General features: G+C 62.5%; 1 protein-coding gene across 1 annotated transcript in view; it reads left to right on the forward strand.

Annotated features, from left to right (window-relative positions):
• Positions 1–12,225, forward strand: part of LASP1 (LIM and SH3 protein 1) — a 37,391-nt gene extending 25,166 nt beyond the window's left edge. The window contains exons 4-7 of the mRNA XM_068996696.1: positions 4,074–4,181; positions 7,895–8,051; positions 8,808–8,902; positions 9,880–12,225. Of these exons, the coding sequence (XP_068852797.1) occupies positions 4,074–4,181; positions 7,895–8,051; positions 8,808–8,902; positions 9,880–10,053 (534 nt within the window). The 3' untranslated portion in view covers positions 10,054–12,225. The remainder of the gene's footprint in view (positions 1–4,073; positions 4,182–7,894; positions 8,052–8,807; positions 8,903–9,879) is intronic.
• Positions 12,226–14,627: the final 2,402 nt, after the last annotated feature.

Here is a 14,627-nt window from a genome sequence, read left to right on the forward strand (position 1 = left end):
GCTCCAGAACCCTGGGAGCAGGGATGGGAGCAGGAATTCTGCTGGAAAACTGCTGGAAATGCAGGAATGGCCATTGGGAAGGGGCTTGGAGCACCAGGAGGAGCTGGGAAAGGGGCTCAGCCTGGGGAAAAGGAGCCTCAGGAGGGAGCTTCCCAATCCCTACAATTCCCTGGAAGGAGCCAGGTGGGGGTCAGGCTTTTCCCCAGATGAACAGGATGAGAGGAAACGGCCTCAGGCTTTTCCAGCTGAGGAAAGGCCGGGAGACTCCAGCACTGGAGCAGCGGCATCTCCGTGGTTGCCATGGAAAAGCCACGGTGTCCCCTTGTCCCTGTCACGGACACAAATCCAGCCTCGGGCTGGGCTCAGCTCTGAGCCTGAGCCTGGGATCTGCTGGGCCACTCCCAGGGGGGAGAGCTGGGACAAAAGCTGAGCTTTGGTGACCCCACGGTGGCCCCGGCCCCGCCGGCTCTGCCCCAGGTGAGGCTCCCCCTCCTCCTCCTCCTCCTCCTGGATGCATTCCCAAGGAATCTGCTGCCCAGCTCCTGCCACTCTCAGGCTAACGGGAAGGGAAGGAAGGTCACAGCATCCTTCACAGCACAGCAGGGAGGGATCTGATCCTGAAAAAACACTGATCCGAAAAAAAACCACTGATCCCAAAAAAACCACTGATCCCAAAAAAACCACTGATCCCAAAACACCTGAGAGCAGCACGGAAAATCCCGGGCTGTCCTCCCTCTGGCCAGCACAGCCAGCAGGCCTCGCTGGCAGCACCCCAGGCTGTCCTACTGCCCCTTTTCCAAGGAAAAAAGGGAATTAAACAGATTCCCAGGGCAGCTTCCACAGCCTGAGCTCTGCTGGGAGGCGCTGGCTCCAGCCAGGATCGCCTCTGGATGTGTTTTTTTCCGGCACAGCGAGCTGGGAGCACACGTGAGCAGGGCTGTGACATCAAAGCTCAGACCACGGCTGCAGCGCAGCCTCTCAGCAGAGCCAGATCCCAGGAAAACATGGAATTTTTAGTGCTGGAGGAGCCCTCTGAGATCAGAGTCCAGCGCTGCCGCGTTCACCATTAACCCACGTCCCCAGGTGCCACCTCCACGTGGTTTTGGGGACACTTCCAGGGACGGTGACCCCAGCACTGCCCTGGGCAGCCCCTCCCAATGCTTGACAGCCCTTCCAGGGACCGATTTTGCCCTGTTATCCAACCTAAACCTTCTCGGGATTTTTGGGGCGGGATGGATCCCAAACACGCTCCAGGATTAGGATCTTAACCCCTCTCTGCCTTTGTTCTGCCTCCAAAGGGAGTCAGAGCTCCAAACATTTGTGTTTCTCGGAGCACTCCAGCTGCTCTGCTTTATGGACAAGCCCGAGCTGAGCCCTGGGCGTGGAATTGGTCATTCCAGACCTGCCAGGGGGGTCTGGAGTCCTGTGGATGGACTGGAGGAACTGGAGCCGCGGGCTGGGACAAGGGAGAGGCTCCTGGAGAAGGAGCAGCCTGGCAGGAGGCTCCGATTGCCACCTCCAGTGCCACCCACGGAGCTCATCCCAGCAAACCACGCCGGGACGGGCAGGGACGGCGAATGCCGTAGGAAAATCCCGCCTGGAGTAAGGTCAGGGTTGTGGGAACGGTCACTTCCCCCCTTCAGCCGGGGGCTGACACCAACCCCAGGCCCGGCTGGAGCCGTGGCCCTGCGGAGCAGCCCGGAGGGGGCTCCCCTCGGTGGGAAAAGGGAATTCCCTGCGTCGGTGTCCGGAGCCCCTGGAGCTGCTGGGGGTCGTTCCCGGGCCAGGGCAGCGATGTCCCCGGGCCACTCCTCGGGAGCCGGGCTCTGCTGGGTCCCTGGGCGTGATCCCGAGGAGGTCGATTCCCTGTTGCCTCCAGCAGGAACACCCAGTGGGACTGGGACAGCGGGGGGGTCACTGGAGCCGTGGCTGGGGGTGCACGGGGATGGGTGACAGGGGTGGGTGAGGTGACAGGGGTGGGTGACGGGGATGGGGTGACAGGGACGGGGTGCTGGACACCCACAGGGATGGGACAAGGTGCTGGGCACCTTCAGGACCAGGGTGACAGGAATGGGGTGACCAGGACAGGGTGCTGGCCACCCACAGGGACGGGATGAGAGTAATGGGACAAGGTGCTGGCCACCTTCAGGAAGGGGGTGACAGGGGTGGGACACTGGGCACCTTCAGGGACAGGGTGCCAGGGATGGGGTGCTGGGCACCTGCAGGGACAGGGTGACAGGAACAGGGTGGCAGGGACGGGGTGGCAGGGGCAGGGTGGCAGGGGCAGGGTGGTAGGGATGGGGTGGCAGGAAGAGGGTGGCAGGGATGGGGTGGCAGGGATGGGGTGACAGGGATGGGGTGACAGGGATGGGGTGGCAGGGATGGGGTGGCAGGGGCAGGGTGGCAGGGACGGAGTGGCTGGGACGGGGTGACAGGGATGGGGTGGCTGGGACGGGGTGGCAGGGACGGGGTGACAGGGATGGGGTGGCTGGGACGGGGTGGCAGGGATGGGATGGCAGGGATGGGGTGACAAGACAGGGTGGCAGGACAGGGTGGCAGGGGCAGGGTGGCAGGACAGGGTGGCAGGACAGGGTGGCAGGACAGGGTGGCAGGACAGGGTGGCTGCCAGGGCTGAGCCGCAGCGCTTCCGTGTCCCTCTCTGTCTCCTCTATTTGTGTCCCCGAGGAGGCGTCTCCCGTTCCGCTCACGGGAAGCCGCAGGATAATGATGTCCCGTGTGGCCAAAAGCATCCCCAAAGTGACAGCTCGGTGCCCACGGGCTGCTTTTCCGAGCCCATGGGTGGCAGGGAAATTGCAGGTTCCCGTCCTGTGGCTCCTTTTCCGAGCGGGAATTTGGGCACGGCCCTTCCTGCCGGAGGCTCCCGTGCGTGGGTGGCAGCTGCCGCTCCTGTCCCTGCTGTGCCAGCTCCTCTGGGAGCTGGCACCTCGGTGCTGGTGGCAGCACGGGGAGGGTTTGATGTGCCTGGGCCGTGATGTGGGAAGGGTTTTTCCGGCTCCCTTTGGATAACGCGTGGATGAGCGCGGTGTCACGCTGCTTCCCGGCACGGGGGGCGCAGATTTCCTGGGAAAATGGATTGTGGAGCCCATTTTATTACTGATACATTATCCTCATCATCATCATCATCATGGTGGCTTTTTAGGGCTGAATTCCTGTATCCCGAAAAACCGAGGGAGCTGGAGCAGGGTGGGATTTGGGAGGGTGAAAATGTGGGATTTCTCTGCCTGCCCGTGGCATCGGCACCTCGCTCGGTGATTCCTTGTCCTTCCAGCCTGGAATTCTCCCAGCTCAGCAGCTCTGTGTGGTGCTGCCCTCTCCCCTGTCCCCTGTCCCGAGCAGCGTGGGGACAGCATCCCACGCTCCAGAGGGAAGCGTGTCCTTCATGGAAAGCATCGTGGATGGAGGGCAAACCACAGCCCCTGCCGGGCTGGCACTGGGCAAACTGGGGCTGGTGGCTCACCCAGCTCCTCCTGACCCTGTCCTGGTGTCACCGGGTTTGTGCCACCGCTTCTTTGTCACCAGTTTTGTGTCACAGCTCCTTTGGCTCCCCACCCCCGCTGGTCAAACCCCTGGGTTCTCCTTCCTCCCTCAGGGAAATTCAAATTATTCTTTAGCCCAGAGAGCGAAAATTTGTTCTCCTTGCTTCAAAATGGAGCTTTCTGCCCCAAAAACGAGCCCGTGTTTGTGCCGTGTTTGTGCCGTGGTGGGGTCGGAGCCCCACGTGCGCTCATTAAGCCGTGGCTCATTAACCCTTTGCTTCCCGATGTCACACCACAGTCAGAAACCAGCAGGAATTGGTTGCTGACCGGTGCCCCAGAGGAATCTGAACTCAAACCCGAGTGACCCCAACTCCTGCCGGAAGGGAACCGGGGTCTGCGGGCTCGGGGAAGTTGTTTGGGTGCTGGCAAAGCCCTTTTGGCATCCCTGGCTGCACTGGGGGGGCACCTGAGCGAGCCTGAGGCCGTGCCTGGCAGCGAGGGGCTGCTGCTGCACCCAGCTCTGCGCTCTCCCGCTTTTCCCGGCGTTCCAATCCCGTTTTCCTGCTGCGCCCCCAGATCCGCTACAAGGAGGAGTTCGAGAAGAACAAGGGCAAAGGCTTCAGCGTGGTGGCCGACACCCCCGAGCTGCAGAGGATCAAAAAGACTCAGGATCAGATCAGCAACGTGAGTGGCTCCTCGTCCCCCCCGCTGTGACATTGCCGTGACCTCCCCGGGGCCGGGGGGAGCTGGGGAGGGGACAGCTGCTGGCAAACAGCCTGGGATCATGGAATCCTGGAATCCGGGCGGGAATAATTCTCCAGCCTGTTTGCCCGGGCACCTCCTGCCCCTCTCCCGGCTCCTCCATGTCCAGGGATCCGAGATGCTCGAGCTGGCTGAGAGAGGGAAGGAGGGAGCAGCAGAATTCGTGGAGCAGGGGCAGCTCCACCCGCCCCTGGCTGCCACCAAAAAGCCGCAGCGTGGGCAGCTCTTGGATTCCTGGAATATCCTGAGCTGCAGGGAGCCCACAGGGATCACCAATCCCAATTCCTGTCCCTGTGCTCGTTTGGGCTTTGCTGGGCCCTGAGGAGCTCAGTCCCTCCCCTGCTCTGTGTGTGTGTGTGTGGATGTCAGGTGGATGCCGGAGCGTTGCCATGGAGAAGTGGGAGGATGCTCGGGGATGCACAGGGATGGACAGGGATGGACAAGGATGCAGGAGGATGCCCAGGGATGCCCAGGGATGGACAGGAGCACTCAGGGATGCCCAGGGACGCTCAGGGATGGACAGGGATGGACAGGGATGGACAGGAGCACTCAGGGATGCTCAGAGATGGACAGGGATGGACAGGAACACTCAGGGATGCTCAGAGATGCTCAGGGATGCCCAGGGATGCTCAGGGATGCCCAGGGAGGGACATGGATGGCCAGGGATGCTCAGGGATGGACAGGGATGCTCAGGGATGCTCAGGGATGCCCAGGGATGCCCAGGGAGGGACATGGATGGCCAGGGATGCTCAGGGATGGACAGGGATGCTCAGGGATGCAGGAGGATGCCCAGGGATGCTCAGGGATGCCGGAGGATGCCCAGGGATGCTCAGGGATGCCCAGGGATGCACAAGGATGGACAGGAACACTCAGGGACCCTCTGGGATGCTCGGGGATGGACAGGGATGCCCAGGGATGCCCAGGGATGCTCGTCCAGCTGCAGCACCGGGAGTGGCGGGCCTGGCTGCGCCTGCCCAAAATCTCCCACACAGGGAGCTCATTCCCCTCCGGCTACCGGGAAAAGCCAGGAGTGTTCCTCAGGAAGGGACAGGGCTGGATTCTCCCTGCTCTGTCACCCCTTTGCCACGAGAAACCTCCTGGGCTCCACGAGCCGGTGGTGCCTGAGCTGCTCCTGCTTTTCCATCCGTGACATTCCCTGGGGACCCAGAGCGTGGCTGGGAGCTGCTGGCTACTCCCGGAGCGGCCGGGAAGGGCTCTGGAATGCAGGGAGACAGTGCCGCAGTGGGAGCCCACACAAAAGCCCAGGAAGCCCCAGCAGGGTGCGAGGGGGGGATGTTTATTCCCTGCTTTCCTGCTCCCATTGTGCAGCTCCCTGGCACCCCTCGGGACGTGATGGACGCACCAAACTCCAGGGCTGGGCAAGGCTTGGGAATGGGATCCAAGCTGGGAGATTTTCCCTGGGGCAGCTCTGAGCTGGCAGCTCCTCCGGAGTGGGGCTGGATTTGGGGCGGATCCGGGGGGGTTTGGGGACATTAAATGACAGAGCAGAGAGCTGAGCCCGGCCCTGGTGGCTCTGCCCGGCCCCCTCACCCTCTCCCAGCCGCTTCCAGCAGCTTCCCAGTGTCTGGCTGCCAGCCTGGGGTGGCCGTGACCCACTTAGGAGAGACACAGAAACCAGCCCTGTCCCTGCTGAGCGGCTGCCTCGGCCCCGCCATTCCCGATCCAGGGGCAGCAACCGGGGCAGGGAAGGTGGGGCCCAACCTGGGTGTGCCCCAAAACGCCCTCGGGGCGGGGGGACAGGGGGGAAACCCTGCTGGGAACGGAGCTGGGCACAGCCTGAGCCCGGCCTGGGGCTGATCCCGAGCCTGGCTATGTCCCTAGGGCTGAGCCCGAGGCTGTTCCCGGGGCTATTCCTGCTCCTGTCCCTGCTCCTGTCCTTGTTCCCGGGGCTGTTCCTGCTCCTGGGGCTGATCCTGAGGCTGTCCCTGATCCCGAGGCTGTCCCTGCTCCTGTCCCTGCTCCTGTCCCTGTTCCCTGGGCTCTCCCTGCTCCTGTCCCTGTTCCCGAGGCTGTTCCTGCTCCTGTCCCTGCTCCTGTCCCTGTTCCCGAGGCTGTCCCTGCTCCTGTCCCTGCTCCTGTCCCTGTTCCCGAGGCTGTTCCTGCTCCTGTCCCTGCTCCTGTCCCTGTTCCCTGGGCTCTCCCTGCTCCTGTCCCTGTTCCCGAGGCTGTTCCTGCTCCTGTCCCTGCTCCTGTCCTTGTTCCCGGGGCTGTTCCTGCTCCTGGGGCTGATCCTGAGGCTGTCCCTGATCCCGAGGCTGTTCCTACTCCTGTCCCTGTTCCCGAGGCTGTTCCCGAGGCTGTCCCTGCTCCTGTCCCCATTCCCGAGGCTGTCCCTGCTCCTGTCCCTGCTCCTGGGGCTGTTCCTGCTCCTGTCCCTGCTCCTGTCCCTGTTCCCGAGGCTGTTCCTGCTCCTGTCCCCATTCCCGAGGCTGTTCCCGAGGCTGTTCCTGCTCCTGTCCCTGCTCCTGTCCCGGTTCCCGAGGCTGTCCCTGCTCCTGTCCCTGTCCCTGGGGCTGTTCCTACTCCTGTCCCCATTCCCGAGGCTGTTCCTGCTCCTATCCCTGCTCCTGTCCCTGTTCCCGGGGCTGTCCCTGCTCCTGTCCCTGTTCTTGAGGCTGTTCCTGCTCCTGTCCCCATTCCCGAGGCTGTTCCTGCTCCTGTCCCCATTCCCGAGGCTGTTCCTGCTCCTGTCCCTGTTCTTGAGGCTGTTCCTGCTCCTGTCCCCATTCCCGAGGCTGTTCCTGCTCCTGTCCCTGCTCCTGTCCCTGTTCCCGAGGCTGTTCCTGCTCCTGTCCCCATTCCCGAGGCTGTTCCCAGCCTCCCGGGGGTCCCCAGAGCAGCCAGGGCAGGGCAGGGGGTGCTGCCCGCGGGGTTCTCTCTGCTCCAGGCCGTGTCCGTGCCCAGCTCCCGGTGCCCTTCAGTCCATCCCTGTTTAACCGGGTGACATTCCCAAGCTCCGGGTGCTTCCCGGTGGGAATGCACTCATTAACAGCAGGGGGTTAATTGTTAATTTTCACCCTCACGCCCCCGTGGCTGGGTTAACCTTTCCCTGCTGCCCGCCCTGGCGTCCCCTCTGTCCCCCTGGCACTGGGGGTTGCACACCAAAATTCCTAAAGGGGATTTTGCTCCGTGTTCCCGTGGTTTGAGAGGTGCATCTGGGGTTGGATTTCATCCTGGAAAAATTCCTTATCCCACCCTCGGGACACTGAAACCTCCTCGTGTCTGTGCCACAAAGTGCCCAGGGGGTGTGGGGGAAGGAGCCCCCCAGGACTGCGGGAGTGGCAAAGCTGAGCCCGGGCTGGCAGAAAGGACGGAGCTGGGATGAGGTGAAGGATCCTGGAATCCTCCAGGCTGGAAAAGGAGTCCAGCATTAACTCAGCACTGCCCTGTGACCCATGTCACCAACCCCTGTCCCCAGTGCCACATCCACCTGGTTGTTTTAACACTTCAGGGACGGTGACTCCACTGGGCAGCCCCAATCCCCCTGTTAGGAAGGAATTTTCCCGAATTTCCAATCCAAACCTCTCCTGAGGCTGTTCCCTTGTCCCATCCCTTGTTCCTGGGGAGAAGCTGCTCCGGGGCCGAGCTCTGACCTCTCCCACCCCACCCTGCAGATCAAGTACCACGAGGAGTTCGAGCGGAGCCGGATGGGCCCCAGCCCCAGCGAGGGCTCCGAGCCGGAACGCCGGAATTCCCAGGAGAGCAGCAGCTACCGGAGAGCGGCGGAGCAGCAGCACCAGCCCCTGCACCACGGCCAGCCCAGCGCCCCAGGTGAGGCAGGACAGCCTCAGGAGGGGCTTTTCCACATCCCTCACATCCCCCAGTTCAGGGATCCAGCCTTCCCTTCATGGATCCACACTTCCCTCCACATTGCCCAGTTCAGGGATCCCCCTTCCCTCCAATCCCAGCTCATGGATCCACCCTTTGCTCCACTCCCAGTTCAGGATCCCTCCTTCCCTCCCAGTTCATGGATCTCCCCATCCCTTCATGGATCCCCCTTCCCTCCAATCCCAGCTCATGGATCCACCCTTCCCTCCAATCCCAGCTCATGGATCCCCCCTTCCCTCCAATCCCAGTTCATGGATCCCCCCTTCCCTCCAATCCCAGTTCATGGATTCACCCATCCCTTCATGGATCCCCCCTTCCCTCCAGTCCCAGCTCATGGATCCCCCTTCCCTCCAGTCCCAGCTCATGGATCCACCCATCCCTTCATGGATCCCCCTTCCCTCCAATCCCAGTTCATGGATCCCCCCATCCCTTCATGGATCCCCCCCTCCCTCCAGTCCCAGCTCATGGATCCACCCATCCCTTCATGGATCCCCCTTCCCTCCAATCCCAGTTCATGGATCCCCCTTCCCTCCAGTCCCAGTTCATGGATCCCCCCATCCCTTCATGGATCCCCCTTCCCTCCAATCCCAGTTCATGGATCCCCCCTTCCCTCCAATCCCAGCTCATGGATCCACCCATCCCTTCATGGATCCCCCCTTCCCTCAAGTCCCAGCTCATGGATCCCCCTTCCCTCCACAGTTTACCAGCAGCAGCAGCCGCCATCCCAATCCTACGGCTACAAGGAGCCGGCGGCTCCGGCCTCCACGCAGCGCAACGCCCCGGCCGGAGGGGGGGTGAGTGCAGCCCCACGGCAGCCCCCCACCCTCTGTCCTTGGGGAGGGGCTGTGCCCCCTGTGTCCCCTGGGGCTGTGCCCGTGACCCCAGTGACCCCTGTGTCCCTCGGGAGGGGCTGTGTCAGTGACCCCCCTGTCCCTCAGGGTGTGCCACTGTCCCCTGGGGTTGTTCAATGGCCCCTGTGTCCCCTGGGGCTGCTCAGTGACCCCAGTGTCCCCTGGGGTTGTTCAGTGACCCCTGTGTCCCCTGGGGCCATGCTGGTGACCCCTGTGTCCCCTGGGGCTGCTCAGTGACCCCAGTGTCTCCTGGGGTTGCTCAGTGACCCCTGTGTCCCCTGGGGCTGCTCAGTGACCCCAGTGTCCCCTGGGGTTGCTCAGTGACCCCTGTGTCCCCTGGGGCCATGCTGGTGACCCCTGTGTCCCCTGGGGCTGCTCAGTGACCCCTGTGTCCCCTGGGGCTGCTCAGTGACCCCTGTGTCTCCTGGGGTTGTTCAGTGACCCCTGTGTCCCCTGGGGCTGCTCAGTGACCCCAGTGTCTGCTGGGGCCATGCTCAGTGACCCCTGTGTCCCCTGGGGCTGCTCAGTGACCCCTGTGTCCCCTGGGGTTGTTCAGTGACCCCTGTGTCCCCTGGGGTTGCTCAGTGACCCCTGTGTCCCCTGGGGCCATGCCGGTGACCCCTGTGTCCCCTGGGGCTGCTCAGTGACCCCAGTGTCCCCTGGGGCCGTGCTGGTGACCCCAGTGTCTCCTGGGGTTGTTCAGTGACCCCAGTGTCCCCTGGGGCCGTGCTGGTGACCCCTGTGTCCCCTGGGGCTGCTCAGTGACCCCAGTGTCCCCTGGGGCCGTGCTGGTGACCCCAGTGTCTCCTGGGGTTGTTCAGTGACCCCTGTGTCCCCTGGGGTTGCTCAGTGACCCCAGTGTCCCCTGGGGTGTTCAGTGACCCCTGTGTCCCCTGGGGCCGTGCCCCGTGTCCCCACAGAAGCGTTTCCGCGCCGTCTACGACTACAACGCGGCAGACGAGGACGAGGTGTCGTTCCAGGACGGGGACACCATCATCAACGTGCAGCAGATCGACGACGGCTGGATGTACGGCACCGTGGAGCGCACGGGGGACACGGGGATGCTCCCGGCCAACTACGTGGAGGCCATCTGAGCCCGGGGACGCGGCCCGGCCCCGCCCGCGCCCGTGTCCCCTCCCCGTGTGTGCGTCTCTTGTCCCCTCCCCGCCCGCTCCGGCCTCGGAGCCGCGTCCCGATGTCCCCTCCGTGTCCGGTTTCTCTTGCCAATTCTGCTTCGGGGTGGCCCCGTGGGGCCTGAGGGGCCGCGCAGGGTGGGGATCAAACCCCTGCGGCTTTCCTGCTCCTGGCTGTCCCTCCTCTCCAGCCCTTTCCCGGCCGGGGGGAGCCGCCGGAGCCGCCGGGATCCCAGAGAAGGGAGGGAGAGGCCAAATTAGGACCAAATTCCCGCTGTGGAGGTGGGGGAGGTGAGGGGTGCTCATCCCGAGGGTGCGGGGATGGGCTGGGAGCTCCCCCTGCTCCGCTCCAGCTCCGGCCCCGGCTCATCCCGGGCTGCTCCCGGCTCGGGCTCCTCCCGATGCCGCGGCTGCTCCCGGCTCCCCTGCCCAGCTTCCGTTCAATCTTTGCTCCCTTCAGACCTCAAAGCAGGAAAGCACTCAGTTCAAATCTCAAACAAAACCTCTCTCCTCGGGATTCCGAGCTCTGGGCAGCCCTGGAAGCGGCTCTGGCTGCTCCTGCCTCGGGCTCCGGTTGTCCCGATCCCTCCGGAGAAGGAGCAGCCGTGGGGCTTTTCCTGGGAGCTGCTGCTCTGGCTCGAGGGCTGGGGCTGGGATGAGCCCCCCTGGACTGGAATGAGCCCCCCTGGAGCTGGGATGAGCCCCCCCTGCAGCTCCAGCTCCCTCTGGCCCAGGGTCTGGGGGTCCCCTGGCAAAGCCTTTTCCTCTCACCCAGAATTTTCCTGCTTTTCTCCTGCTGCTGCCGGGTGCTGCCACCACTCTGGGACCATCCTGGGGGCCCTGTTGTCCCCTGGCTGATGTGGCAGCCCGAGCCACCCTGCACCTCTCATTCCCAGCACTGGTGGCAGCTTTTGGGACCACTTTGGGATGGTGTCATGGACCAAAACGTCAAAGCACATCCCTGTCCCCGTCTCCTCGGGGCTCTGCAGCTCCCGGAGCGGGTCGGGGTCGGGAAAAACTGGAACTGAGCAGGGAGGGAGGAGCGGGAACCTCTGCGGGGTGACAGGAGCGGGACCTGGGGGCAGCGGGGATGTCCCCTTGCCGGGATGCGCTGTGGGGTGGGATATTCCCAGCGGGAAGTGCCGCCTTTGCTATTCCCACAGGAAAAGCGGGAATACGGGACCAAAGCGGCCGAGTGAGACATTCCTTGGTTCTGCCGGGGACAACTCCCATCCTCAGGGGGCTGATGGGGCTGGGATTGGGGAGAGTGGGATCAGGGGCAGCGGGAAGGGCAGAGACCCGCCGGGAAAAGGGAATTCCGGCTGCAGTGGGACGGGGGCGGGGAGAAGGACAGGGATTCAGGGTGACACCGGAGGGTGGCAGGAGCAGCCAGGATGGGCTGTCCGGGATGGGAATCCCGGCTGGTGCTAAAACAGGGAGCACAAGGGCAGGGAGGATCCACCTCTCCCTGCTAAATCCTCTTCTTAATCACGTTCTTGTCCGGGAATGGGGGGGAGGGGGAGCATCAATGTGAATAAACCCTTTTTTAACGGACCAAATAACACAGGAAATTCCCTTTTGGGATACAGACCTTTTTTTAATCGTTCCCTTGAAACCGTTGTCCCTAAACTGTCCCCTCTCTTGCCCTGCCCCCTTTCTCCCCTGCCATGGGAAACAAACCTCTTTACTGCTTGATTTCTGCCTTTTCTCTCAACTTATGCACTTTTTTGCCTTTTTTTTTTCATCGCTGAAAAGCACCTAAGCCTGTATTTAAAATAAATAAATAAATAAATAAAAGGGGGGGGGGAGGGGGAAGGAAAAAAATGGAAGAAGAACAATTAAAAAGCTGAAGAATTGCTTCTCATCACGTGTAAAATAGACCTCGTCCATCCCAGCTTCCCCGGTTGCGTCTCAGTGCTGAGCTTAGAACGTGTTTTCCTCGGGATCCGTCGCTTGATTGGGGTTTTGTCCTTGTGTCCTTCCTGGGTTGAGCACCCACCACTATTAAAAAATAATAATAATAATGTTATTTGGCCTTTTAATCAAAAAGAAATTTAAAACCCCACGGAATGGAAGTACCCGACCGATTCTCTTCCCGGTTTACTCGGATCGAAAATAAAAGTTTAATTTTTACCTGCTGATTGTGCTGGCTTTGATTGCGGCCGCTTTTCCGGCCGCTTTTCTGCTTCCTTGGGACGAGGGGAGGCTTCCAGAGCTGGGATTTTCATCTCGCCTGAGGCTGGGACACGCTGGCGTCCCTGGGGATCCGCCTGGGATGCAGCTCCTTGGCTCACCCCCTGCTTTTGGAAAGCCCGGGGATGTATTTTGGAGCCCGACTGCAGCCAAGGGGTTTCCATGGAGCCCTGGGAATTCAGCAGGTGGGATTTTCAGCAGGGTTTTAAACAGCGGGGGAACAAAAATCTGGCGGGTGTGGAGGGAAGGATGTTGTTTATCAACAGCGCCGGTAAAAAAAAAAAAGCGAGGAAAACAAAGCGGCTCCGTGCGTGACAAAGGGCGGTGCTGGGGCACCCCAGGAGCACCAGGGAAGGTGGTTCAGGGTCCTGGAGTAGCTTGCCCACGGCCAGCGCTCATTTTCCCTCCTTTCTCCAAAGGATGGGCCCGTTCCCAGCTCCAAAGGAGGGGGGGGCACATCCCCGGGGGCACCCCCTGAAGTGGGGAGCGCTTTGAGAAGGAAGGGGCAGGGGCAGAACAACCCCCCCGCAGGGAGAGCGGCCCGGGCTGAGCCCGGCTGCCCGCCTGTGTTTATCGCTTTATCGCCCTCCTGCCCGCTGCAAAGCGGCTCCATCAGCTCCGGCATCATCTCTGCATCCTGAGCGGAGCGAGCCGCGCTCGGCCGGGGAGGGGAGGACGCAGCGGCGGCTCTGCCCAGCAGCCCTGCCCGGAGCCCTGCCCGGAGCCCTGCCCGGTGCCCTGTCCGGAGCCCTGTCCGGAGCTCGGCAGCCCCTGCCCCACCGCCGCCTCCTCCTTCCCTCCCTCCCTCACCATGCTGGACATTTTCATCCTGATGTTTTTCGCCATCATCGGCCTGGTGATCCTGTCCTACATCATCTACATGCTCTAGAGAGCCGCTGCGGAAGATGCGGCTGAGCAGCAGCCTCGCCACCCGAGCGGCGGCCAGGTGAGCTCCTCGCCCCACCAGGTGTGAATTTCTGGGGAGGAATGCGCGGGGAGGGGGGGGCGGGGGGCAGATTTGGGGTCGGTGCTTCTGGCTGTGGCTGCTTGGGCTGGAAGGGGGGCAGCGGGGGTGATTTTACACCGGGCCACTCCGCCCTGGCCGTTGTGCAGCTGCCGGATTGATCAGCGCGCTCGGGTGGCTTCTGTTCCCGAGAGAGGGAGAAACGGAACAGGCCCGGGGAGAAACCGGGCGGGATCCCGGCTGCGTCATTCCTAAGGAGCCAAAGGAGGGTCCCGGGATGAGGGGGGCCTGCGGCCGCTGCTCCAGCACGGAGCTGCTCCATCCCCGCTGCTCCAACACGGAGCTGCTCCATCCCCGCTGCTCCCGCACGGAGCTGCTCCATCCCCGCGGCTCCGGCAGCTCCGGGCCCGGCTCACAGCGGCCTCTCCTTTCCCTTTCTCTGCCACAGCCTCTCCTTTCTCTCCCGCAGCCTCCTCCCGGTGCGTGTCCCTCGGAGCCTTCTGGAACAGCGTTAACCTCTGCGAGCCCAGCGCGGAGCACGGAGCGGCCACGGAGCCGGCGGGGCCGGGGAGGGAATGAGGGGACAGAGGAGGGGAGCGCTGTCAGGATCTGGGTTCTTCGCGCTGCCAGGACCTGTGTCCTTCCCGCGGTCAGGTCCTGGGATGCTCCCGGTGACGCACGCGGTGTTCCCAGGGGGATGCAAAGGGTCCTGTCCCCCCTTCGTGTCCTGTCCCCTCTTCGTGTCCTGTCCCCTCGGCGCGAGCGCATCCGAGGTCGTTTGGGCTTAATTTTAGGAAATCGCTTCTATTTTTAATGAACAGTGTTCAGGGAGTGGAATAAAGAGGAAGGACATGGCAGAGGGAACATGGCTGCTGGTGTCACTGCGTGGATGGGGACAGGGGACACGCGGCTCCAGGGACAAACTCTGTGAGTGCACAGGGATCCAGGGCATCCCGGGAATGCTGAGAGAGTGGAAACCCAGGCTGAGGCACCCCTGTGTCCCCCAACAGTCCCTGGGGAGGGTCCCTTCTCCAGGCAGGGTGGGGTCCCCACCAGCCTCTCCCCTTTGGAGGGTCCCTGAGCATCCGCACTCCTCACTCGGGTCCCTCGGTGGTGTTTGGGGAAGCTCCAGGAGGCCTTGGATGGGAAAAGGAACATTTTTACCACGATGGAAATTTCTGTGGGATGGAAAGAACATTTCAGAGCTTCATTTTCCCTCTGCTTGGAGAGGCCTGGGGAGGTGCTCGGGGCATCAGGAGGATTTTTCTTGTCCTTTTATTAAGCCCTGCATCAATCCCTGACCTCCCACTGCCACTCACGGGCAGTGACTGAAAGTTTTACCCTCCTAGAAGGCAAAATTTTCATATTCCTGGTGTCT

Source organism: Aphelocoma coerulescens, chromosome 27 (genome assembly GCF_041296385.1).
Source record: "Aphelocoma coerulescens isolate FSJ_1873_10779 chromosome 27, UR_Acoe_1.0, whole genome shotgun sequence".
Taxonomy (NCBI): domain Eukaryota; kingdom Metazoa; phylum Chordata; class Aves; order Passeriformes; family Corvidae; genus Aphelocoma; species Aphelocoma coerulescens.